Raw genomic sequence first — 25835 nt, forward strand, 5'->3', positions numbered from 1 at the left:
AAATAAATGAGGAATTGCAACGCATGCCGGGCATTAGATAGTACCTAATACTAATATTGTCTGTTAGTTGTGCATTGCTTAAAAGTAATGTTAAACTCTTAAGAGATTTCAATAACATTGATAGGACAAAAAGCCTATTGGTAGACACATGAGTTTGAGTATTTATTTTGTGACAAATGTTGTGTATGTTTAGCTGAATGTGGTGGTGTTATTTTGCATATTAATGTTAATTATTAACTCTTTTTAAGTTCATTTAAAAACATGTAATTTGCTCACAGCACTACTGCTTATCAATTGAAACAGCAGTATGAAGTAATACGCCACCCAGCAAAATTATATATGCATCTACAGTAATCCAATATAAATGTCATAACTGTAGGTTATGCTAAAGAATGCAAAAGTTATTCTTTTGGATTTTTTATTTGTTAGACGGCAACATGACTGTGAAAAGGAACGAAGTATTGAAGGTTGTAAGGTGTTATTTGATTAAAAATTATTTATCATATTACTGGAGGCCTTGGTGTGTAAGTACAACTATTAGCCACTGTATTCCAGGGAACCAGCAGACAAACAAGATGCATGTGGACAAAGAACCTGTGCAGTCTTTGCTTTATGGTGGACCTAACCTCGGAAAGGTTCAGAAATAAAAATATCTAACCTATAATGTTGTCAAAATCTTAAACTCCTGTAAAATATAATAAAATTCACAGCTTTTTATCACTCATTTTTCCTCAGAATTTTTCAATTTATTTATTTTCCTTGATCTTTTATCCTGAGACCTTACTTCGTTGAAATGCTGAGACATAACAGGCTTATAAAACACCAGCAGGTAATACATCGCAATAAGGGCACAGGCTGATTTTCTTTTTGAATGTGGGTTATAATACTTTTAATGTAATTTTAAAAAGCATACACAAACTACATGTACACAAAACAATAGAAAAATTTCCATTCCACTATAGATAAGAAAAACTACTTCTCACTCAAAATTGTTCTATAAATAAGAAGAAGCACTTTTCATTCCAAACTGTTGCTGGTCATTATCAAAACTCTGCATAGAGAACTAAATATTGCCCGAACTATCGATTGTGTAACCTTCAGTGTCTGGCTGCTGGTATTCATGTATGAAAGCAAATAAGCTTTGGTGACATTGTCATGTTTTCAAACAGATGATGCAGATGTATAAAACCCAAACAATAGTTGAAATATCATTTATATTGCTTTTTTCATTGTTTTCTTGCAATTTTCATGCCCATATGATCATAAAAAGCAATGCAAGAGCATATTTAATTGTCAGTTTCACAGTATTTTGAGGTTTTGAAAGTGGATTCTCTGTATTTTTAGAAAGTGAAAAAAGGAAACTCTTTTATTGCCAAAAAAAAAGCCGATATTTGTATAAAAATTTACATCACAAATGAGATAAATGCATGTCCCTACCTATTACCCTATTAGTGTTTTCTTTAATAAGTTTTAACTTAGTAAAATGTGCCTTAATTCTGTATAATATTTTGTAAACTGATGTTTATGTAAGTGCGGTTAGGGTGGCAGGAGTGCTGTAAAGTGTGTTGGGGTCAGGGGTGCGAGGCAGGAGACTGATGCCAAGGGGGAGGCTTCGGCGCGGGCATCGGCTCCAGACAGCACGCCAGTGAGTGAGGAGGAGCAGAAGAAGAAGGCGGACACACTGTGGCAAGGTGAGCTCTGGCACGCCGGCACACAGTCTCCTCGTGGCTGTAAGATCAGGGGCACGGGGCAGAAGGAGAGGCGTTGGTGCCAGACACACTCTGTGGAAGGTGCTCTGGGGCGTACGTGCACAGTTCAAGGGTCACATCGTATTGGTTGCTTGTGAATGTATTATTGACTATCTGCAGTGCAGTGTATAGCTGGGGAAAGCAATTTGTCTGCTTTTAGGCACTTATTGAAGTAAATCTGTACTTTTTTTATGACCCTTCATGATGTATGTAATCATTCATCCTGTAGAATTTCTCAGATAAAAATTATTTAATATTTAATCACAACCACACTGGTTACTGGGCGTACCCTTGTTCCAAGGGGCAAGATGTCAAGATGTGCAGTGCGTTCCCGGAAACTTCATTCAATCATTCGTAACCACAACTTAAACTTGACCTTCCTTACAAATGCTCTAGCTGATGGCATAGTTATGAGAACAAATAGTTTGATAATTGACTGTGTTGGTGACTGCCAGACGTGTAGCAACCTGTACAGCGTAGGAGCTAGCTGGACTGCAGTGCGTGCAGGGTGCTGAGAGGGGTGTGTGCGCAGACTTCAAGAGTGGGCCAAGTGAGACACAGGCAAGCAGAGCGCTGACCAATGGGGCGCAGCAAGCGGCGGGTCCCAGCACTGTCACCGTCACCCAGGTGTACAAGTTCGCTGGTGAGGAGGTGAGGTATGTACCTCACTCACTGTAGCCGCTCTCACATCAGCTACAACTACAGTATTTCCTAAATGAAGGGATGTACAAGAGTACTGCATTAAACCATATTTTTTTGTAATTTAGAACATTAGATGTTTTACGATTATTGCTGTGGAATAAAGATACTGTAAATATTTTAAGCTCATATATCTAAACTGTAGCATTAAAATTTTTGATAATACGGACAGAATTAGTAAACTTCCAATTTGTAGAAGGTCTGTGTTGTTGTTTTTGTTGTTGATGATGATGATGATGATGTTGTTGATGATGTACAGTAGAACCCTGTTATAATGAATCTGAAGGGAGTAGTTTATATGTTCACTATAGAGGGGAAACTTTATATCTGGGAAAACTTTTATATTGTCAATACATACATACTCAAACGCAAAATCTTAACTACACATGGGCCTAAGACAAGAAAAGAACGAATGAAAATACTCAAAGCAACAGTTTTATGAGCAAATGCAGATATTATTTTTAATGCACTATACATGTACAAACTTTCTATTAATGGTTTTTCAACATCTGAGTATTTTCCTTTTTTCAGGCGTTTAATAGGTACTCTGTGACGTATTCGCAGCTTGAGAAAGAAGATTGTTCAGCTTGTTTAATATTGTACTTAATGTGGATGTTGTAATTCCCAGTTCCTTTGCTATTAACACGTGCGGGACAGTGGGGTTAAAGTCTACCTTTTCAATAATGTCCAGTTTATCTCGCACAGATAATGCCTTACGTTTTTCACACCTTTTTATGTACGTATTTCTTATTAAAGCACATTTGCAGCTTAATAAAACGAAATTCTTTTTACCGTCAAAAGTAAATAAACGAAAAAAACGAGTCTGGCGCATCAAAGATCACTACGTATCATTTAGTATCGTAGTTGCTAAAGCTGGAACGAAATTTTCTCACTTTCTATGGAAAAATTTAGTCCACTGAGTTCTATCTAGTTGTAGTCTTACGAACCTTACTCGATCAAAATGTCCGAAACATGTACGATAAAAATGAGACGTAAAAATGTTGAATTTGCTGCTATAATGTACATACGTATTTGTGTGGCGGCAATTTATGTTTAATTTTGATAACATATTTAATGTACACGCATTCTCCCATTCTTTAACTATGCAGGGAAAACTATTTTTTATTTTCACCAAACTGATCACCATTTCTGGCTACATGTAGCATACCGAGGCCACTCGAATACGACTTGTTTATAATATCAACAGTGGACAATCGAGTAGCGTATTGCGGAGAAAAACTTCAATGTTATCCAGAATAGACGTTTTGTGAAAAAACTTGTAATTTTATGAAAATATAGAGATAAATGTGCATTATGTCGGCAAAATTTGTTCGTGGTACGCGGGAAAACGTATCAACATTGACAAAAGTTGTGCGCTATATCCAATAAATTAATACATAATCTCACATCATTTTGCCGGGACTGAGACGGAAATTCACAATAAACGGGAATTCATTATAGGCGGGTTCACTATAAACGGGTTCTACTGTATTTTATTATTTATAGTTTAGAATCTCAGTTTGTTTAAATTTCATGTTCAGGGTCTTGGTTTCCTGATATTTAGTGGAAGAATTTACTCTGACCACTCGCTAATACAATTTCTGGTGTGCCAGCTACTGGCTGGACTTGGGCAGACAGTAAGTAATAAAGCATGCGTGTGTGCACAGCGTGCAGAAAGAGGTGGCTGCGCGAAGTGCGGGGCGCGGCCGAGCACGCGGGCTGGCCTCCGTGCTGGGCCAGCTGGGGCGCAAGTCCAAGATGGGCACGCTGGAGAAGTCGCGGCTAGACTGGGACCGCTTCAAGCAACAGGAGGGCATCGTGGAAGACATACAGACCTTCAACCGTGGCAAGGACGGGTGAGATAAATGCAAGCTACCATGTTGATGTGGATGATTGTTTACAAGTTAACTATGTCCTGGGTTACGTTCAATGTAAAAAAACTTTGGCTGGCTCGTGACTTGCCGGGCGGCGCAGAAGGATGATGTCACAGCACAGTAAAAAATTCAAAACCTTAAGCTTGGTTGTCAATAGATTAGTTGGGTAACCTTGTCGTTGTCAAGAGTGAGTGTGGGAGAGCTTTGGTGAGCTCGTAACTTCACTGACCGTGATTTCATATTGATTTATATTCGCAATAGACAGTGTTTCATCCGTCGTCTGGCAACTACACTTGTAATTATCCATCAGTTGCACAGTTGTGAAACATGAAAATATTGTCTGCAATAATCCGACAGTCATGGTACGGCAACTGCTGCAGCACTATTTGCGGCCGGCGGCGTGGACACGCGCAGGGCAAGTGTAAACAAAACCCTTCAAATTCCTAGAAGAATATTTTCAACTTCGTCAGTGGATTCACAGACCGGCTACAGAACTGTCACTACACTGGTGTGTGGAGAGGTAGGCACTCACTGGTCATCAGTGCACGCGTGGCATGAATTGGTAAAAACTGATTTATTCAAGGTATTGCGCACCCTGCATTTAGGGCATCGGAATATCCAGGAGGATGCCTTTATCCTCTGTCGTTGAATCATCTGCATCGACTGACCATATTGATTCCTTGTTCTCTTGCTTTTTCTCGTTGGCATTGCGGACATCCGATGCACAACGATGCGGAGAAGTGTGTATAGTCTTATTTAATACAATGTAAATATCAGTGTGATTCCTGCCGTGCATGGGTTGACGACGAGTGTGTGCCTACCTTAAATCGGCCTGAAGGAAGAGAGCACGCGGTACAAGTGGCTGTTTCCTCTCACATGCCTTTGATGGAGGAGCAGTTAGACAAAAGTGGGGGAAAGCCCACAGCAAACCTTTCTTCTTCCTGTAACTAGAGGTAAATTTGTTATATTCTTTTTCCATAAATTCTACTACATATGTAGAATTTAATTAACATTTACATAAAAATTAGAGACATGAACTTTTCGCGATCACGAATTTTCGTCGCAGAAACGTGAATTTCAATGTTTTAATGGGTTTCCGCGAAATGTTAACAATTTTGGAATCTATTCTCGAAATTTGAAGTTTGAAAAGCATTTCTGTTGAGGTTATTTTTTTCATAACAGAACTGCTGCACGGAAATTACGTTTATTTAATAATCACAGAATACAAAAGCACATCAAACAATTAAAATTAATGAGGCATTCAACAAAAACATACTTCATACTAATTGAATTTAAAATGAAAAACTTCACCCAAGTGTGAAACGTAACTTACTAACATAAACGTACTGTGCCCTATCGGCGTCGTAGTACATACTAAGTTACTAACCACAACAGAGTGCATTCGGGGCTTTCAAATGTAGTTTACTTGGCTGGAGACAGAGAGCGCGCTGTGCATGCAAAGAGAACTATCAATATCATGCTACGTTCTATAGAGGTATAATAGGTAGAGGGAGCGTTCGCTATACCATGACATGTATAACTGTGTGGTCAACATCTATCACGTGACTTAAGGATAATGTGAGCAGGAATTAAAAGTTTGTTTCAGATTCGTAATTACAAAAGCATGAACGTAAAGATTCTGTAGGTGTTCGCTGATCATCAAATGAGAGTATTTATACCTTTGGGAGTGTAAGATGTGCTATTCAGAGAAAATATTTTACCAAACGTGGCTTTCATCTCAATAAGGCTGAAAAAAACTTGTTGAGTGAAAAATTCAGCAAAGTAGTTAAACAGTTACTTAAGAAGGAAGATGATGTTCCTCTTTATTTTAATGATGATTTAATTATTGTTCCAAAAAACTTGTAAATGTACATATGTTCTTTGTTTTTAAATTGTAACACATACTATACAAAAAATACAATAACTTTTAAATAGGTTAGTGAGTAACTGGGTTGATTCTACAAAAAAATGCAAATAGAAACTACTTTTGATTATAATTTTGAAATTATGAGTAAAATAAAAAGTTTCTAAAATAAGTTAAATAATATTACTCTTCATTTAATTAATCAAAATGTTAGAGGTGCTGTCACCCACCTCTGTGAGGGATAGTGGTGAGCACCTAACAGGGTTACTGGCAAATAGATGTAAATTGTTTTTTTTTTTTTTTTTTTTTTTTTTTTTTTTTTTTTTTTTTTTTTTTTTTTTTAGTTAACTTTGATTATATTTTGTGAGGTGATTTTAATGTGAATTATATGGTGGAAAGTACTCGCAAAAAATTGCTAAATTTTCTTTTCTTAACGTACAGTACCTATGATCAATGTGGTAGATTTTCCAAATATAATAACATTCTTGACAGCAACAGCCATTGGTAATATATTTAAGAATAACTAAATATTATCATTCATTTAGTATAGGAGCTATTTTAATAGTCAGTCTGACCATGGTGCACAGGTTTTGAGCATAAATTATAGTTTAAGTAATGTAAATAAGTCTATAGCAAAAGTTAGATATAAACAAATATATGACAGCTCTCTTAAACTACTATAATTTTCTTTAGTCAGAATCTTGGGAGCCTTTAATGTTTGAATCTGATTCTAACACACTTTATAACAATTTTCAAAAGATTGTATTATTTCATTTCAATGCTTGTTGCCCCATAAAATACTGTAGTACTCCCAAAAAATCTATAAAAATCAAAATGTATGGCAGGGCCGTAGCCAGGATTTTGTGAAGAGGGGGTCCAGTTTTGTGAAAAGGGAGGGGGGTGTCCAGTTTAGGGAAGGAGGGCATCCAGTTTTTCATGAAAAAGGGGTGGGTGGGTTAAGTTTTGTTTACGTATTTTTCATTGAGTTAAATAAAACTGTCACACTAACATCTTAGGAAACACTTCACTTTTATAAGTCCATTATTTACACACATAAATTAAAGTAGTGATTTTGTTAGAGAAAAGACAGCTAAACATTTTATATTTTGGATTTGTGTGGGAAGAGGGGGGAAGGATGCATTGTTGGATGAGGATTACAATAATACTTTCAAATTAATCCCTGTGTAACCTTATGTATTGCTTATAATTTTCTTATTCTGATTTCACTGGTTCTTTCCGTTTTAAAACCATGAAGGGCAAGGGGGGGGGGGGGATCCGTACACCCCCCTCCCTGGCTACATCCCTGTGCATGGTTAACAAAGGGTATAGCTAAATCTTGTCAAGTTAAAAGAGACATATATCAAATCTAGGAATACGGGTCTCCTTGAAGATAAAATTTATTATAAAAAATATAGTAGAAATTTAAAAAATGTAACATTAAAATCAAAACGTAAAAAACGTTATTAACAACTCTTCAAATAAAATCAAGACTTTGTGGAATATAGTAAGATCTTAAACATCTACTTTTTCATATACAAATGAACATGTCTTACCTAATTTGTGTGTGTGTATGTGTGCATGCGTGTATGCATGTATGTATGTATGTATGTATGTATGTATGTATGTATATATGCCTGTGTATATATATATAATTTATTTATTTATTTTCGTCCATCTGAACATGCAGACATTTGCACAAATGGTATAGGACGCGTCAAGAAATATAATTTAACATACAAACAGTAAAAGTTACATATACCAAAAATCCAGACATGGGAAAAAAATAATAAAACTGGTATTACAGGTACATGTACAGACTCTAAAGATAAAATTTTAAATTTGACAGTTGATACAAGTTTAACACAAAATGGTTGCAGAAACATTAATACAAGTACAAGTAGTCAAACCTCTCTGAAACGACCCCTCACGGTTCCCAGGAATAGGGTCGGAATAGAGGGGGGGTCGTAATAGATGTTTTCCGAAATTTTCAGTTGATTTCAACCCCCCCCCCCCCCCCCAACCCCTTTTCCCAAACCGCTACTCGCTAAGAAACCAGCCATACAATGGCAGGATGCTGTCACTCACAATGCTAGACGGCTGTGCTTTAAACCTTCATGACAAGTCCGTCGCCCTACAGGCCACCTCTAAAGAAAATATGTCAATAGACAGTTTATTTTTACTGGTTAGATTACATGTACGATTTCTTGCTTGCCGTAGTTAAATACACTAGAACCCCGATGTCACGAACCCCGGATTTAACGAAGCAGTGATTTTACGAATACATTCTCGAGAACCGTCAAAAAATTGGACATTTTGACCAAAATGTGAAAATCAGAAGAAAAAAAATTTAAAACAAAACAAAATGAAAGATTATTAAAATCTGTTAACTTTAACACACAGCGTATTTTTTGTGTCGGCTTTAATATTTCCAATAATGTTCATGTGAGAATAACAAAAAAATAATGGGACATTTCCTTTAAAAATACGGCAGCAGTAGCTTGTGCAACGTAAGTGGGAGCGCGGGAATATCGTCTAGACAGGCTGGCGGCAGCACAGGCGGCGGATGCATGACGTCATACGGCTTACCTCTCCTTCCCTTGTCTAGACTTCAAGGTTCATCCCTCCCAGGCATACAAACCATCGTGTCTCTCTCCCCCTCCTACTTCAACGTCCTTTGGCATGTGAAACTGTCAACATCCTTCCTCACCTTCACCAAACTGTGTGCGACTAAAGCCAGGTTTGTATAGTCCAGTTCTGGTAAAATGAAAAATTTTTAAGGGCCCCCGCGACAGCCATTTACCGTTAATTGTTTTGATACAAATTGTTTGTTAGTTACACAACATTATTTCTGAAGGAAAATCACTGAAACTTCAAAATTTATTTAATGGAAAAATTTAGCAGGGCCGTAAAAGTATTCATTTTTGCCGCAAATGAACTATACTCGCCCTTCCTGCCGGACAACATTCTCGGCGCGTGACGCATGGCAACTACAGTCGTGTGCCGCGCACAGCCACGAAAAACCTACGCAATTTCCAAACTATACTATATATCCGACTGGAGTCTGTTTACGAAAAGCATTTAAGAATTTGTTAATGGTTCTTTTGAGATAAAATGGCTAAAAGACATGTTTTCGAAGTTTTAGGTGTAAAAAACCCGTTACAAATTTCTTGAAAGTATCATAGGGAAATGCATTACACCTTTATCTTTATTTTTCCGCCATATAATGTTATGGTCACCGCTCAAATTTCACTGTTATCTGACGGGAACGAGATGACTGCGCGCCAGTTCAGAAGCCTTGCACTTAGAGGTTTTACCGCGCTAGAACTACCATTGAGCGTCGCTCTTATCATCCCGCTTCACTAACACACACACTGACCAGACGGCGCCCTAAAGCTGATTAGAGGAAGCATGTAGAAATGCAAGGCAGGAAATTTTTCCAGCTTATCAACCAGGACCCGGGCAAGTCTTGACTATTAAGCTTTTCACATTAAAATATAAGAGACTTGTATTGTGTAATTTCGGTGTTATTTAGCGGTTTTTCTTAAAAATCGTTTTTTTCGCATTTTCCATATAAATTCGCGGAAAATTTCGCGATTTCGCGATTCACCATATAATCGTGGCCCTAGTTATTGCTCGCGCGAGAGGAGAACGTGGAATGTTAGAAGAAAGATAAATGCAGGGTAGACAGACGGCAGCCAGTGTGTTTCCTGCGCGGGGAATAAGTGGCGTAGCCTTTTTTTTTATGCTGGGTGAAGCGACCTTTTTCTATCAACCCACGGGAAAAATTAATTGCTTGAGCTGTCAAAATAAACATCGCTGCGGCAGTTAAAACAAGTCGAGGCGGGCGTGCATCCAGTCGGTCGCTGTGTATTGTCAACCGATAGTAATCAAAATCAAGAGAAATCCAGCAGGTAGCTTTGCCTTAACTGCGTACCACACTAGACACTCGCAATAAGCTAAACGTAAACACGTTGCCACAAAAACCTTTATCTGCACCCTGCCGACAAAGGGACGTGGAATGGGGGTTGTTAAGCGCTGACAGCGGTCGACAGGAAGCACTCGGCAAGAGAAACGCAGCAACACGTTACTCACCACAAGAAACTTATTTTCTGTCTGTTTATCTTCGGATTTTCGGCAATTTTTTCACGGTTCCTCGAAATCGGGTTGTAATAGAGAGGTGGTCGCAATAAATGGGGTCGCAACAAAAAGGTTTTACTGTATAGGCTTTCGCTTTATACAATAATACAATTGTGTACAGTTACAATTCAAACAGTAGTAGTACAGTTACAATTACCTATATATTTTATAATACAATGAAAACATATCTTAACATAACTACATGCATAAAGTTAAAGTAGTAATACAGTAGAGACAAATATTGTACAATATATGTATTTTAATTACTACTTTATCTCGTAAACATTAAAAATGGTTTTTATAAATAATCAAAAATAAAAGTAGGTATAAAGTGGAAGTTAAGGTTGTTCTATTTAGATAGTCTGCTGTGGAGTAGTAGCATTCTTGAAGTAGCAAGTTAAAAACCCTTTTTTTAAATTGTTGAAAATTTTTTAATTTTTTAATATTCTGCGGTAGATTATTGAATAATTTTGCTCCTTTAAAATGCACTAATAAATACCCATGGTTAGGGGAGGGCCATGCCCCCCTCACCCTAGCTTTCAGGAAAAGAAAAAAATTAGGTGTTTTTGAGGATTTTTGGCAAATGTTTAGTAATTTTTGGCACTTTTTGAAGGTCTGCATCCCTAACCCCCCCCCCCCCCCCCCCCCCAATTCTATCCTATGGGCGCCCTTGAATAGATGTGATGGCACAGTTCACCATTTCCACGTGTACGTTTTGTTTATGCCTTGTATTGTGTGTGTGAATCTGTGAATTAGTTTTGAATGAATTGTGCATATTTTTATAATTGACTTATTCTACATCCAATGAGACTTGTACTGCAAATAGATTTATGGAAAGTAATAAAAATAAATAAATAAATATTGCTTTGTGTAACTGTTGCAGTACTTTGATGCAAAAGTTATATTATGACTTTAGACCGAACTTATTGATTAATGTAAAGGCTAGTGCTTAATGCATTGCAATTTCGTAGTGGTTTTGTACTAACTTACTATTGCTCTTATTGCATTGTAAGCCTAATACTTACCGCAGGCTATTTTAGTGCTGATTGCAATATATATTTCTGTACAGTTTGATGGCTTAACGTATTGAACCATTGTAATGATGGTATTGTAGGCTCAAAGCCGATTGTGAAGTAGTATTGTAGTGCTTAATGTTTTATAGTTTTTAATATTGTATTGCATACACTCAGTTAATTAGTGCTAGTTAATATGTGCTACTGTAGGTCTAGAACTTACTAAAATAGAATAGCTAGGTTACAACATTGTGTTGTACTATTATATCAATGTATAACAATGTATAGCAATGCTGCATTCAATTAATTATGTCAGTACTGTAAGTCAGGAAACTGATACACTAAAATGCTCCACAAAAACATTAGTTTACATTCCAACCAAAAAAATTGTGAAAACTGACAAAAATTTGCATAATATTGTTGAAACCAATATCTTAATATAAAATTCACAACATGTTTACAAGCTGGGTATGAAACTTATAAATAAAATTGTGACTATATAAAAAAACAAACAAAAAAATTAAACTAAATACAATGCTTATCCAAGAGCAAGGTATGTTCCAGTAAATACAGTACCTGCAGTTAGACGAGCCTTTTAACCAACCTGCAAAAATGTTAATGTCCCAAGAATAATGTAAGTTTTGTGTTAATACTCCTGCTTTTATATTTTTGTACTTCTTCAGATATGGTTTTTCCGTGATGAAACAAACGAATCCTGAAATACTCCACTAATACACTCTTCAACAACAAAATTCTATGATTTTTTAGTGGTACTTGTTCTGTGATGTGATCCTGCAACATACTGAAAATGTCTGCTGACACTTCTCCCACAGCACAAGTAACGAGGATGTTCATTACCTGTTTGTGATTAAGTTTCCCCATAGCTTGGACAATTCTGAATGTTTGTTCTGCAATTTTACAAAGTTTAACAATATTGGATGAAGGTGAAGTTAAACCTCCCATATTCTTTGTCTTGATAAACTTGTTATCATCATCAACAGTGTTATTAATTGCTGCCAAACAACTTTCACATTTAATAACATTTACCAGTTTCCTTTGTACAAATCCAGAAATGTACTCAACAATGCTTGAAATATAAGGGTTAAGTGCATTAACCGGAACCAAAGAACTATATGAATGATCACTACTGACATTAATGAAATCATTAACAGAGTCAAGAACACTGTCTCCTGCAGTTCTAGCCACCTCATGATTTATGTCATGAGAAGTGTGAAGTATGTGAAGTATGAAGTTGTAGTTCCTGCTGCTAGAAACAGTAAGCACAGATGTTTCGTCTTGTGGAAAACAGTTGGATGAATTTGGTGCAGTGACTTGATGATGTATTAACAAATCTTTGTATGCTGACTCAAACTGTTGTGCTTTAGGGTTGTTGTTGAAACCATCCTTACTCCTAATACTACTGAAAAATGTTTCAAGGTGGTCTTGACTTAGTTTGTAGGTTAGAAGGAATTTCATTCCTGTATCTCTCAACTCGGTGAGTTCAGTGTACAATTGACAAACACTTTCTATGCAAACCAAAAAACCTAAAAACCCAGTCCTCCTGTTAGTACTTAAAACTGATTGACCGTCAACAGTTTTGAGCTGCAAAATGTAATTTTTTCCCTCAGCAAGTCGAGAAAAAATGATGTCTTTATTTTGAGGTTTAATAGGAGCTTTGTAACCTTTACTCAACAAATTTATACTGTTTAGCACATCGAAAAGATTGTTAATTGTTCTAATTAGGGATGGGGCGAATCCTGATTTCCTCGAATCCGAATCCTAACTCAAATCCTCGACTGGAATTGCCGAATCTCGAACCCAAACCCGAATCTTTTAATAGATAATGTCCACATATCTAATGTAAGTGAGAAGTATTCTGCTTGCACTAAAAGTCCCTTGACTTTATCACATGTAGTTTGGTACATTTCTGGTATAAGTGTATATAAAGACAACAATTTTTTCTTGAGAAATTTCAGTTTTAGTACAGATTAGCGGTTAGGATTTTTTCTATAAATAAGCTAGAGGTCTGCGAGCCTAAGAATTTTACTTCGAGCCTAGCTCTAGCTTTTGTGTACAGGTACACTTTTGGGAAATTATTTTTATCTTAAACTTAGTATAATGTTTGAATAAAGTATTAAAATAAAGTGGGCTTATTAATTTTGGGTAACTATTTACAGTGTGTGTTTACATTTTGCACTGCCATAAAAAAAAAAAATTTTTCCATTGAATCTTACCTGTTTCCATTGGTTCATTAGTAACTGATATCATCCAACTAACATAACCAAGTATATGTTTGTGTAAATGTAACATATCTTTGGAAAAATTTCATCCTTGTCAATTTTTCTGGAGTCCTTACTGAGCTTCAACAAACTTAGCACCAAAAATCATGTTGTTTGAAATGTACATTCACATTGTTTCAACATTTCCACTTTTCCTCACAATAATTCTGTGAGAGATTGTCACAGAGTATTAAATTCTGTTCTTTAATCTATCATGCAGAACAATAATTTGTTCTGCACGTTCAGGAGTTAAATTAGCTCTACGATTGGAGATAGTGTTTCCAGCAGAAGAGAAGCGTCTCTCGCTGGCAACCTGCGTGGCTGGAATGCTTTAGTAAAATTGCTTAACCTCAAAATTAGTGTCATAAATATAACTGGTCATTAAAGTGTGATCAATTGAAAGTAATAAAAATAAAAGCATTTTACTTCATTCAATTTACACTTGCAAAAAAACATACACACAATAAACCTACATGGAAATTAAAGTCTTTTTCAATATCCTGAAGTCTGAAATATGTTTACTCGTGTTATTAAATGTAGAGCTGTATTGAAGAAGCCGATTTTGCCAATATTTAGTTGAATCGGCATTTCTGCCGACTTCCGATACAGTACGCTGGTTAATTTTCGGCCGATATTACTGAAAAACGAGACTGCCATAACCTAAAAATCCACGAATACCATTTTCACTTTTCGTAGTAGTACTGCATTCTTTCAGATCGCATTATTTCTTAGCAACATGTGCCAACCGTACATATCAAAGTTTAACAATTAACATCCTTTTTTTTTTTCCAACAATGTTCTTTAATTTAATATGTCATAAATAAATAATACATTTCTATCACGGTAAATATACATCTCAGTTGTTACGGTAACTATAGTGCAAATATGGTAGCTATCATGCTTCTGTAGTAATTATGGTATTCTACAAAGAATCTTTAGTTCTTTTTATGGTAATTATATTATAATAACTACTGGGTTTGTACTGTAGTTATAGTACATCATCCATATTTCTTCGTATGTTGTTGTTCATTTGTTTTTTCTTCATATTTACGTGCGCCATTATTTGAGACAGGAAGTTTCAGAAAAAAATTTAACGGACATTATATCACACATTTAATGGCGTAAATGAGGAGACCTCGGGCAATTTAAACGTTTTATACGGAAAAACCTACCATGCGGGACCTCGTAAGCGAGTTTTACTGTATTTTTTTCCCGTAAATAGTAAAAAACCGAATCCTTTGACGAATCCTATATCAGACCTGCCGAAGCTTCGAATCCCTAGGATTCGGCGGATTCGGCAGATATTGGATTCGGTCGCCCCATCCCTAGTTCTAATGAATTCAACGGTTGCTCTGCTCCCTTTAAATTCAGGAATTTTCAAACCCTCATTAAGGTAAAAAAGTGCATCAGCAACACTCTTGCTTAGTGTTTGCGCTGCCACCTTTACTTTCATTTTTTCTCTTTGCCACTCTATGTGCCTTTTTCTCAGCTTTGTTGCTGCATGTAAGCCTTGATTTTTCTGAAACTCTTCAAGTTTGACAATGTAGTATTCCCACTTTATAAAATCCCCATTTCCATCACATAAAACATTTTTGGAAGCGTGGCTGTTTCGCACAAGTTTTAACATGTGACAGGCATAGAGGAAAATGAACACATCAGAGTTTGTCACCGGATGTTTGAAGCAAGTTTCAAGATTTACATTATTTAAATTTGCACCCAAAATGTTTCCTGATGAAATGTTTGTTGCTGTGCCATCAAAATTTAATGATACAACTTCCACACCTGTGTCATGAACATGTTCTAGGGATGTTTTAATTAAATTTGCATGTTGTCCTGCTTCAAGACCATTGGTCAAAAAGTAGCCAATTGGAAGCTTCCAACTTCCATTAATTGCAACAAGCATGAAAGTAAGAGCATCTTTGGCTACAGGCAATTCATCATTATCGAGACCAGTTCCAAAATCGACATATCCCCTAAACTTACTTCCATCCCACTCTACATGCTTGCGTATACTCATTTCATCCACTAACAGAGCACAAACCACTTTCTTTCCCTGCTTTTGACTTTCTTCAACTTTAGTTTTCAACACGGACAATGAATGAGATGTGAACCCAGGTGATCCATCAACAATGCGATACCATTTTTTCAAGGTCTTTGGATGTGGTAGTGAGGTGTTGAATGTTTTCCGAACATACATGTATGCTTTTGGTGAGTAGAAGTGCAGTGTGAGTGCAAATGTCCTCAACTCAGGGGGGTACTTCACTGTTGTTTCATCCAACTGCCGTTTCAGAAACTCACTGCTGTCTCCAGGAAGTTATATCTGTTACAAAAACAGACACATTCACATGAATTTTCGAAATTAATTCAGCTTTGCATAAAGATTAAATTTACTAAAACATAGATCAGCAGGACACCAAGAGATGTCCTTGGGGAGGGCAGAACTGGAGCTTTAGTACCAACATAATGAAGCAAAACTAGGTACAATTTACAATGCTAAAATTAATGTGTAGTTCTACTTGTACATGCCCTTTGATACTCTTCTCATCTAAACAGACGACTTGGGCTCTTTGGATTATTTAATCACGCATACTACTTATAGATACTATACACAAAAACTGTAACCTAACAATTATGTTTAGATCTTGTATATTACTAGGGCTAGAAATATGCCATGCTTACTTGAAGTTTTACAATCAATTTCAATAATTTTAAAACTAAGTATGTATGATAATCATGTACGTATGTGAGCAAATAATAATACGAAGCCTACATGAAATAACTGCCGCAAAGGTGTACAAGTAGAAAGTAACCAGGAAGAAGTATATTTATTATTTAATAATTCACTTTTTACTATGCAATGAAAAGTTCTTACAACAAATCAAAATTAAAGAGTTTTTTTTCTCTAGAAAGCAATACCATAGTGAGGACAGAGAGAATGGAACATTCTGCAGAAGTTAGTGAATGTGAGGGGGACATGGAGAATTGGTACTGTTAGGATAGAGAAGAGACCACTCGCCACTGGGTGGTAACCCAATTGTGAGTGTAACTTATTATTATTGATTGCTAACTTCAGTTTTCTTGGCAAGTGTGATATATAAAATAGGCACCCTTATTGTAATGTATTAGAGGTATTGTTTAGTACGTATGAAGTAAGAATAGTAAAAGATTGGCGGCTGACTCACTGATTAAGGCCTTCTTCCTCAATTCACCAAGAATACTATTCAATGTTTTAACCTTCTTCACAAGTCGTTTTTTGCTCATCCTCAGTGCATTACACTTATTTCTGTGGTTCTTTCGTCCATTTTTCACAATAGCAAGAAACTTTTTGGCCTTCCTCGGAGACTGAATATCCTGTTCATTAAAGTCACCAATGTAATGGTATCTTGGATAAACAGAACTGGTGCCACCTGTTGAGAGCACAACAACTAATGAAAAAATATTCAACACACAATTTGAACACAAAACTCACATCTGGATCAAATAACACAAAACAGACACTACACAGAAGTGACATAAAATATATTTTTTATATGATAGTTGACACTATCTGTTAAAACATTACAGGGGTTAAATGGACTAATTTTCATTCATTGTAGCAAGGACAGTGAGAAAATAGAATTTATTATATAATGATAATCATGAATTTTGCACACAAGTTTAGAATGCCATTAGTGGCCATAATAAAGGATAATGTACTGTGAAGGAGGATAGAGTGGGAGAAGAGGGGATGGCAACCAGGCAGTCCACAACCCAATTGCGTGCCACAGATAGATAGTTTTTAATCCATAATTCTACAAAACATATCAAGTCACACACTATGAAATCAGTATAGGCTAACATGTGTAGCATTTAAACACTACTATCATAAGCCTACTCATAAAGAAAGTCATAAATAAAATTTCAATAGTGCACCAGTTTTGTTAAATAATTTCACTGTATCAATTGTGGTTGTAATACTAATTGATAAGCATACTATAGTATTTCATAATGAAAGTTAAAAATGCCCTCAGAAATTTACAACTGCAACTTCCAAGACTCACTCAAACTAAGGTGGTAGTAGTAGTAGTAGTAGTAGTAGTAGGTATCCTACATCAGCACCAACTGACATTTGTGTCACATGTCAATAAGGAAGTTAAAAAAAAAATATATATATATATATGTTAAAATTAATTTGTGGTAGTTATAGTAATGTTAGTTTGGTGGATGTATTGGAATTTGAGAGAAAATACTTTACAAAACATGGCTTTCATTTAATAAGGCTGGAAAAAAATTATTAATCGAAAATATCAGCAAAGTAGTTAAACAGTTACTTAAGAAGAAAGATGCCCTTTATTTTAATGATAATTTAATTAATGTTCCAAGAAACTTGTACTTGTTTTTAAATTGTAACACATTTGTTCCTTGAGTCCACCAGACTTTTAAAACATATAATGCATTATAATACTGTTACGATTTACTGCGGGTTTTAAAGGATAGCCCAATTAAAGATTTTTATCACACACAGTTTTATTTATTGCCACTATTTACATTACTAGCTAATAATCTAAAAGTGCCAATTAATCAATTGTACTAAAAAAAAATGTTTCTTCCTTCAGTCACTCGTTTCTCACAATCCACACGCCTCGCTGGGCCGCACCTCTGACGCAACTCTCGCCGCAGCACCCCTCGTGGTCCGCCGTCGCCGCACTCCACCGCCGCCGTCGCACTTCCCCTTTGCCGAGATCCCATTCGACGCCTTGCTCGGAACTTCACTCGGAACTCCGCCACGCCCGCGACACTATCGCCGGGAACTGAACTCTTCGCCCTGGAACCTTCGTCCAGGGACTTCGCCACTCTATCGCCCGGAAATTCAGCCGCGGGAAAACTCCCGACTTCACTCTGAACTCCACCGACTCCCTGCCCTGATGTCCTCTGGCATATATATATAGGCCCCGGTGCAATTCCAGAACTCACGAGAGCGGCCGGGGCCAATCGCGTCATTCCGTGCCATCCCGACTGCAGAAATCTCTCGAAAACACGTGTCGGCGGCTCGCGTAACTCCGCAGCTGGCAGGTTTCGGATGTCAAACTAACAGTGCCACGCGGGGGGAACGGAGGGCTGGAGGGAGATAAAGCGGCGACCCAGGTGCGCACAGCACATTTCATGTTACGGCGTGCACCTGCGCGTGACGCGGCCTTGCTAACATTCGTAACAATACTTTAACTGTGTCTTAAGGCTTTCAAAAGAATAAATCTACTGATAATGCAATATTTAAACTAACCATGGAAATTTTAGCTCTAAATAATCGTTAACATGTTATTAGCATTTTTATGACCTACCTAATGCTTTTGATTGTGTAAATCATGAAATCCTTATTGAAGAACTGGAATACTATGGAATAAGAAATAATTTCAAAAATTTACTTTAATCTTACCTTAATTCTAGAATACAAAGGGTAATTACAAAAGATAACATGACAGGAACAAATTCAACTTCTAATACTGATATCAATTACCATGGAGTTCTCAAAGGAGCTGTTCGTGTCTGTTTATTTATATAATTATTACTCTTTTGTGTACATTTGTACTAATTTATGCTATAAATTTTAGGTATACTCTTATTTTGTTTTGTATGTTGTATCTTTTACTTATGTCTTACCTATTTGATGTCTTTGGTGTGATATAAACAAAGCCTACTAAATATTGTGACATTTAATTAAATGAAAAGTGAGAGTGGGTTATGATTATTGTGAACAATATACATACTTTCTTGAAGAGAATATTATCTATATTTGTAAAAATATTTAAAAAAAACCTGAAATAAGGGCTTTAAATGTTGTTTATTTTACATCCAATGAGACTTGTACTCCAAATTATTTAGGAATATAAAAATAAATAAAAAAATATTGCTTTGTGTAGGCCTAGAACTTACTAAAATAGAATATCTAGGTTACAACATTGTGTTGCACTATTATATCAATGTATATCAATGCTGCATTCAATTAACTATCCGGAGATCACTAGCCTAAATGAATTACGCACCAAGTGGATGCAATACTTTATTTCACATTTTGGTGAAATATGATTATAACTTTGTTAAGTGATGTATTTCTTTACCTTCTGCCTCTGTTGACACATACCTTTCGGACGAGTATGTCGCCTTTGTCGTATCTCGCACATCACCTTGTTTACTTCTCTTTCCATTAGTGTCGTGACATTCCTCTACACACACCCGTTTGACTGGTTTCCTCGGGTTTTGAGTGGTAAGCAAATGCGGAGGGAATTCGAAAATTGTGGGAACTGCTGTGTTCTTTAGCCATGTACCACCAAACTTCTCTCTATCAAAGCACTCCTCTTCTAAATGTTTGGAACATATTTTTGTCGCCAAAGTTGCTTTGAAATTATGTCGTCTTACTTTGATTTCCCTCAACCTTCTACGGCTTTCGTCCTTCGGAAAACTGAAAACGATTAAAATTGAGAGATAAAACGTCAATTATAGCTCTCAAGTACCAAACACCAGCTTACTTTTAATGCTAATATTCATGTAAATAAGCATATTTACCTGTGAAAACTTAGCGGGCTTCCTTTATGATGTTTTGACTTGCATCCAAACGCACAGCAGTACAGAACTATTTTCAAAAATTAGCACATAACACATATTTTCGCCCCGATGCGATATGTCAACAAAAGCAATCGTCCTTAACTCAACTGTTTTCCAAGCCAACCATGTTGAACACACATTTGTGACGTCATGCTCTCTCTACCAATATTACCTCTATGCTACGTTCACGATCTCTATACAGGCATCAACGTAACCAAACATTTATGATGTTGATGCCAGAAGAGCCTGGCTGGATTTTCATTCTTATACAGCGACATAACAGATAATTTTATAAAGATTGAAATTGTGTTTGAAACGGAATTAACACATAGCAATTTTTTTTTCTGTTAAATAATTAAACTGTAATACTCTAACTTACAATGCAATGGATTTCAACTTCGTATCATTCGGTAAATAAAGTTTTTGGACGTAGTCTTAAAATGGGAGGGGAAAGAAAAGTTTATCTAATGAAAAAATGAGATTCATGGTAAAATTTTTTAAAATATTATTTTAAAATGTGCTGCCTTTGTAATGTTTAGCTGCAAAGTGCAAACGTGAATAACCTGTTAACTAATCAGCGTAGTTACCGTTTGATCCCTATGGATGCTGTATTTTTAGGGCTGCGTGCAATGTTTACAAACATGTTTTCGCATTATTAATTTTTTGAATTCCCTTAACGTTTGTGTGAAAGGTTGGTGTTACTAGGCTCGTCACATATAATTACTTGTTTTGTTACAAGTTGTGATTGTGATTTTGTGTATGGTAGAAATCGGCAGAAGTGCCAAAAGTTGTAGAATCTGCCTTGACTCGAGCAAATGAATTCTCTGCTGAAGGCTTTCATTCCAGTGATGGAAAGATTTTGTTTTGTAAGTTCTGTAACGCATGTGTGAGTTGGGAAAGAAGAGACACTATAGTAAAACATATAAAAAGTGAAAAGCATATCAATTATAAAAGAATTTCAAGTGCAAAAAAGGCCATCCTTCAGCAAACGATTGGTAGCAGTTTCCAGGTTGTTAACAAAAGAAAAGATGCAGCAAATAATTTTGCACTCAAGACTACAACAGCATTTATGAAGGCAAATATTCCTCTTGAGAAACTACAGGAACCTAGCATTAGAGACTGGATTCATGAATTTGTTGAAGGTTAGTTGTAAATATGTTTTTTGTCGAAAATTCTTTTACAGCCTCTACAGATCAGGCCGTATGTATTTACTAATTATTGCAAATTGGGTTTGACATTTACAAATTGTTACAAGCCAACAAATACTAGCATCATTTTTTATCTCTTTCAGTAATATTAGTATTAAAATAGCTACATTTATTGGGGATTATTTTTCAGGGGCTGGAGATTTGCCAACTGTCAGAACATTGAGAGAAAAGTACGTACCAATAGCAGCTGAGGAAGATTTGACACCATTAAAGCTGAAATTGCTGGAAAATATCTAGCAGTTTTGGCTGATGAGACCACAGACCAGAGAGGGAAGTTCGTCTTTGTTGTACTTTTCTGCCTCATGGAACCAAATGTGTCTCAGAAAGTTTTTCTTGCTGGTGTTCATTTCCTAGAAGCTGCCAATTCTACCCATTGTTCCAGAGCTGAGCTAGATTCTTTGAAAAAGTATGATTTTAGCTACGATTCAGTAGTTGCTTTCATCAGTGATGGTGCTCATTACTTGTCCAAGTTTAGTGACTGTCTCAAAGTCATTCTGGGTGACAAAGTATTGCATGTGCAGTACTGGGCTCATAAGCTCTGCATTGTAGGCAATATCTGGCTGAAAGTTTGTACTGAGCTCAACAATGCAGTTTTTAAGTGCAAGACAGCGTTTCAGAATACTAGGAAATGCAAACATCTTTACTAGGGATGGGGCGAATCCTGATTTCCTCGAATCCGAATCCTAACTCGAATCCTCGACTGGAATTGCCGAATCTCGAACCCAAACCCGAATCTTTTAATACATGATGTCCACATATCTAATGTAAGTGAGATGTATTCTGCTTGCACTAAAAGTCCCTTAACTTTATCACATGTAGATTGGTACATTTCTGGTATAAGTGTATATAAAGACAACAATTTTTTCTTGAGAAATTTCAGTTTTAGTACAGATTAGCGGTTAGGATTTTTTCTATAAATAAGCTAGAGGTCTGCGAGCCTAAGAATTTTACTTCGAGCCGAGCTCGAACTTTTGTGGTACAGTTACACTTTTGAGAAATTATTTTTATCTTAAACTTAATATCATGTTTGAATAAAGTATTAAAATGAAGTGGGCTTATTAATTTTGGGTAACTATTTACAGAGTGTGTTTACATTTTGCACTGCTAGAAAAAAAATAACATTTTTTTTCATTGAATCTTACCTGTTTCCATTGGTTCATTAGTAACTGATATCATCCAACTAACATAACCAAGTATATGTTTGTGTAAATGTAACATATCTTTGGAAAAATTTCACCCTTGTCAATTTTTCTGGAGTCCTTACTGAGCTTCAACAAACTTAGCACCAAAAATCATGTTGTTTGAAAAGTACATTCACATTGTTTCAACATTTCAACTTTTCAGCACAATAATTCTGAGAGAGATTGTCACAGAGTATTAAATTCTGTTCTTTAATCTATCATTCAGAACAATAATTTGTTCTGCACGTTCAGGAGTTAAATTAGCTCTACGATTGGAGATAGTGTTTCCAGCAAAAGAGAAGCGTCTCTCGCTGGCAACCTGCTTGGCTGGAATGCTTTAGTAAAATTGCTTAACCTCAAAATTAGTGTCATAAATATCTGTAACTGGTCATTAAAGTTTAATCAATTGAAAGTAATAAAAATAAAAACATTTTACTTCAATTTACACTTGCAAAAAAAACATACACACAATAAACCTACATGGAAATTAAAGTCTTTTTCAATATCCTGAAGTCTGAAGTATGTTTACTCAAGTCATAAAATGTAGAGCTGTATTGAAGAAGCCGATTTTGCCAATATTTAGTTGAATCGGCATTTCTGCCGACTTCCGATACAGTACGCTCGTTAATTTTCGGCCGATATTACTGAAAAGAGACTGCCATAACCTAAAAATCCACGAATACCATTTTCACTTTTCGTAGTAGTACTGCATTCTTTCGGATCGCCTTATTTCTTAGCAACATGTGCCAACCGTACATATCAAAATTTAACATCCTTTTTTTTTTAACAATGTTCTTTAATTTAATATGTCATAAATAAATAATACATTACTATCACGGTAAATATACATCTCAGTTGTTACGGTAACTATAGTGCAAATATGGTAGCTAACATGCTTCTGTAGTAATTATGGTATTCTACAAAGATTCTTTAGTTCTTTTTATGGTAATTATCTTAAAATAACTATTGGGTTTGTACTGTAGTTATGGTACATCATCCATATTTCTTCGTATGTTGTTGTTCATTTGTCTTTTCTTCATATTTACGTGTGCCATTATTTGAGACAAGAAGTTTCAGAAAAATTTTTAACGGACATTATATCACACATTTAATGGCGTAAATGACGAGCCCTCGGGCAATTTAAACGCTTTATACGGAAAAACCTACCATGCGGGACCTCGTAAGCGAGTTTTACTGTATTTTTTTCCCCGTAAATAGTAAAAACCGAATCCTTTGACGAATCCTATATCAGACCCGCCGAACCTTCGAATCCCTAGGATTCGGCGGATTCGGTCGCCCCATCCCTAATTTATTTTTATTTATTTTATTTATTCATTTCATTCCGTAGACCCCTTACAAACTGCTGGAGTTCTGGGATATGGAACATGTCAGTTTTATATACATTAAAAAATAACATATCTAAGATCAGCGCTTACACATAAACCCACAGCAATACATAAATACAGTAATCTATGTACAAAAGAATAACAAAAGTATGTATAGTATTTGATTACATATTTAGACACCATTTCACATATACATTTAGCTTACACACAGTTTCTGACAGAGAAATATTCAGGCACTGACAAGAAAATTTGTCAGTTTCCTGTTCCAGTCCTCACTCTCTAGAACAGCTGGTTCAAGTCAGTGTTGTATGTTTCTGAGTATCTGACTGACATAGTTGAGTTTTTCGGTTCAAACGAAATGCAAAATTCACCAAATGCGGGAGTAGTGTTTTTCAATGCTATTCCAGTCAGATAATCAGAAAGTACACATCCAAGCCGTGCTTGTTCGAGAACATGCTGCACAGTTGATGGAACTTATAGACTGTCTGGAAGGGTCTTCATATCCAACCAGCCATATTTTTTGTGGTAAACTTTCGAAACTGAAAGATGGTTTTTCAGTAGCAGCAAATGAGATTTTTGAATCTGAAACTGCTACTTTACTAGAAGATTTAGGAAGCAAAGTTCTACAGGCCGAAGTAAAGCAGACACTCAAGCGTACTGCATCACTTTCCATGGATAAGCTACAAGAGCAAATGTCAAGAGATCCTTGCAGGAAGACATTTGAAGTGGTGGGAAAGCTGTTTAACCCTTATAGTGTTGTCCTCAATGACGTGAACAGCAGCTTGGTCACATCATTTCAAACCCTTCCTGGCATGAAACTTACTGTCTTGACACCATCCGACATTGCTTGTGGTTACACACAATTTAAGGAAATCGTTAAAGTAGAGGCAGAAAAGAAACAGCCTGATGTTGTAGAAGTGCTTCTTTCCATGAAGCATGACTTTCCTGCTTTTGTTTGTACTGCACTGAGAGCTGTTTGGCTGCCATGTTCGAACGTTGACAGCGAGAGGTGTTTTTCTTCCTATGGTACAGTTGTGACAGATAGGCGGCACAACTTACTGGAGGAAAACACAGAGATAATGACTATGTTTTCTTTTGACCAGTCTTAGTAACATTTCTAAACTTTTTGCTGGCAAAAAAACAGTTTCAACAAAAAAATTTTTATTTAAGCTCATCATTGATTAAGATTCATATCAGTTTGATGTGTACATGCATGTTGTGTTGTGTCAGTTTGTTAAGGGTGTAAGATAATATTACAGTGTTTAAGTGACTTATTTTATTAGTGGCCAAATAATGTGTACAGAATTCAAACACTGCTTAAATATGTATCTGTGCTGAAAGATAAGTGTTTTATTGTAAATAGTCGGCTTTTAGTGACGTGAGAGCATAATATTTTTTCACCGCTTTTCATGTTGTTTTTTTTAACACTTTTTAGTTTTTGTTTTACCACTTTTGAGTAATTTTATTTACCGAAAAGTTCATGTCCCTAATAATAATATTTCACTGAATGCTATGTACTATATGAGAAAAACTTTATCAGTATTTATTTAGGGTAATCAACCGAGATGCACAGTGCCTGTACAATGAAGGACTCATGGATGTCTACAAAACTGTTTGGAATAGAATGGCGTGTGTACGTCATCATCCGGCAAGTCAGTGAAAGATCTGCGCAGATTCCTTAGTAAACAGGATGCACTGTCTGGTGGAAGGTCCCTAGTTGGCTGTCATTTTCGTTGGAGTGCATCTTAAATGTTAGTGCTGCATCGTACTCTCCTTTTTTTAAACGCAGGAGAAAGATATGCTGCCTCTATTTTAAAACTGTTGTCATTCTTCGATAACCATTATGAATGCATGCAATAATTATCCAGTGTGTACGCAGTGCAGCACTTGGATACAAGTGTATATAT

At 36.1% G+C, this 25835-nt stretch overlaps 1 protein-coding gene across 2 annotated transcripts in view; it reads left to right on the forward strand.

The window, feature by feature from the left end:
* Positions 1–25835, forward strand: part of LOC134538871 (craniofacial development protein 1) — a 42484-nt gene that overhangs the window by 15473 nt on the left and 1176 nt on the right. Inside the window, exons 4-7 of one of the 2 annotated variants that reach the window (XM_063380455.1) lie at positions 1576–1691; positions 2281–2404; positions 4115–4303; positions 21532–21571. In XM_063380455.1, coding sequence (XP_063236525.1) covers positions 1576–1691; positions 2281–2404; positions 4115–4303; positions 21532–21571 — 469 coding nt within the window. The remainder of the gene's footprint in view (positions 1–1575; positions 1692–2280; positions 2405–4114; positions 4304–21531; positions 21572–25835) is intronic. The other variant, XM_063380447.1, reaches the window with a different exon arrangement.

Source organism: Bacillus rossius, chromosome 1, assembly GCF_032445375.1.
Source record: "Bacillus rossius redtenbacheri isolate Brsri chromosome 1, Brsri_v3, whole genome shotgun sequence".
NCBI lineage: Eukaryota > Metazoa > Arthropoda > Insecta > Phasmatodea > Bacillidae > Bacillus > Bacillus rossius.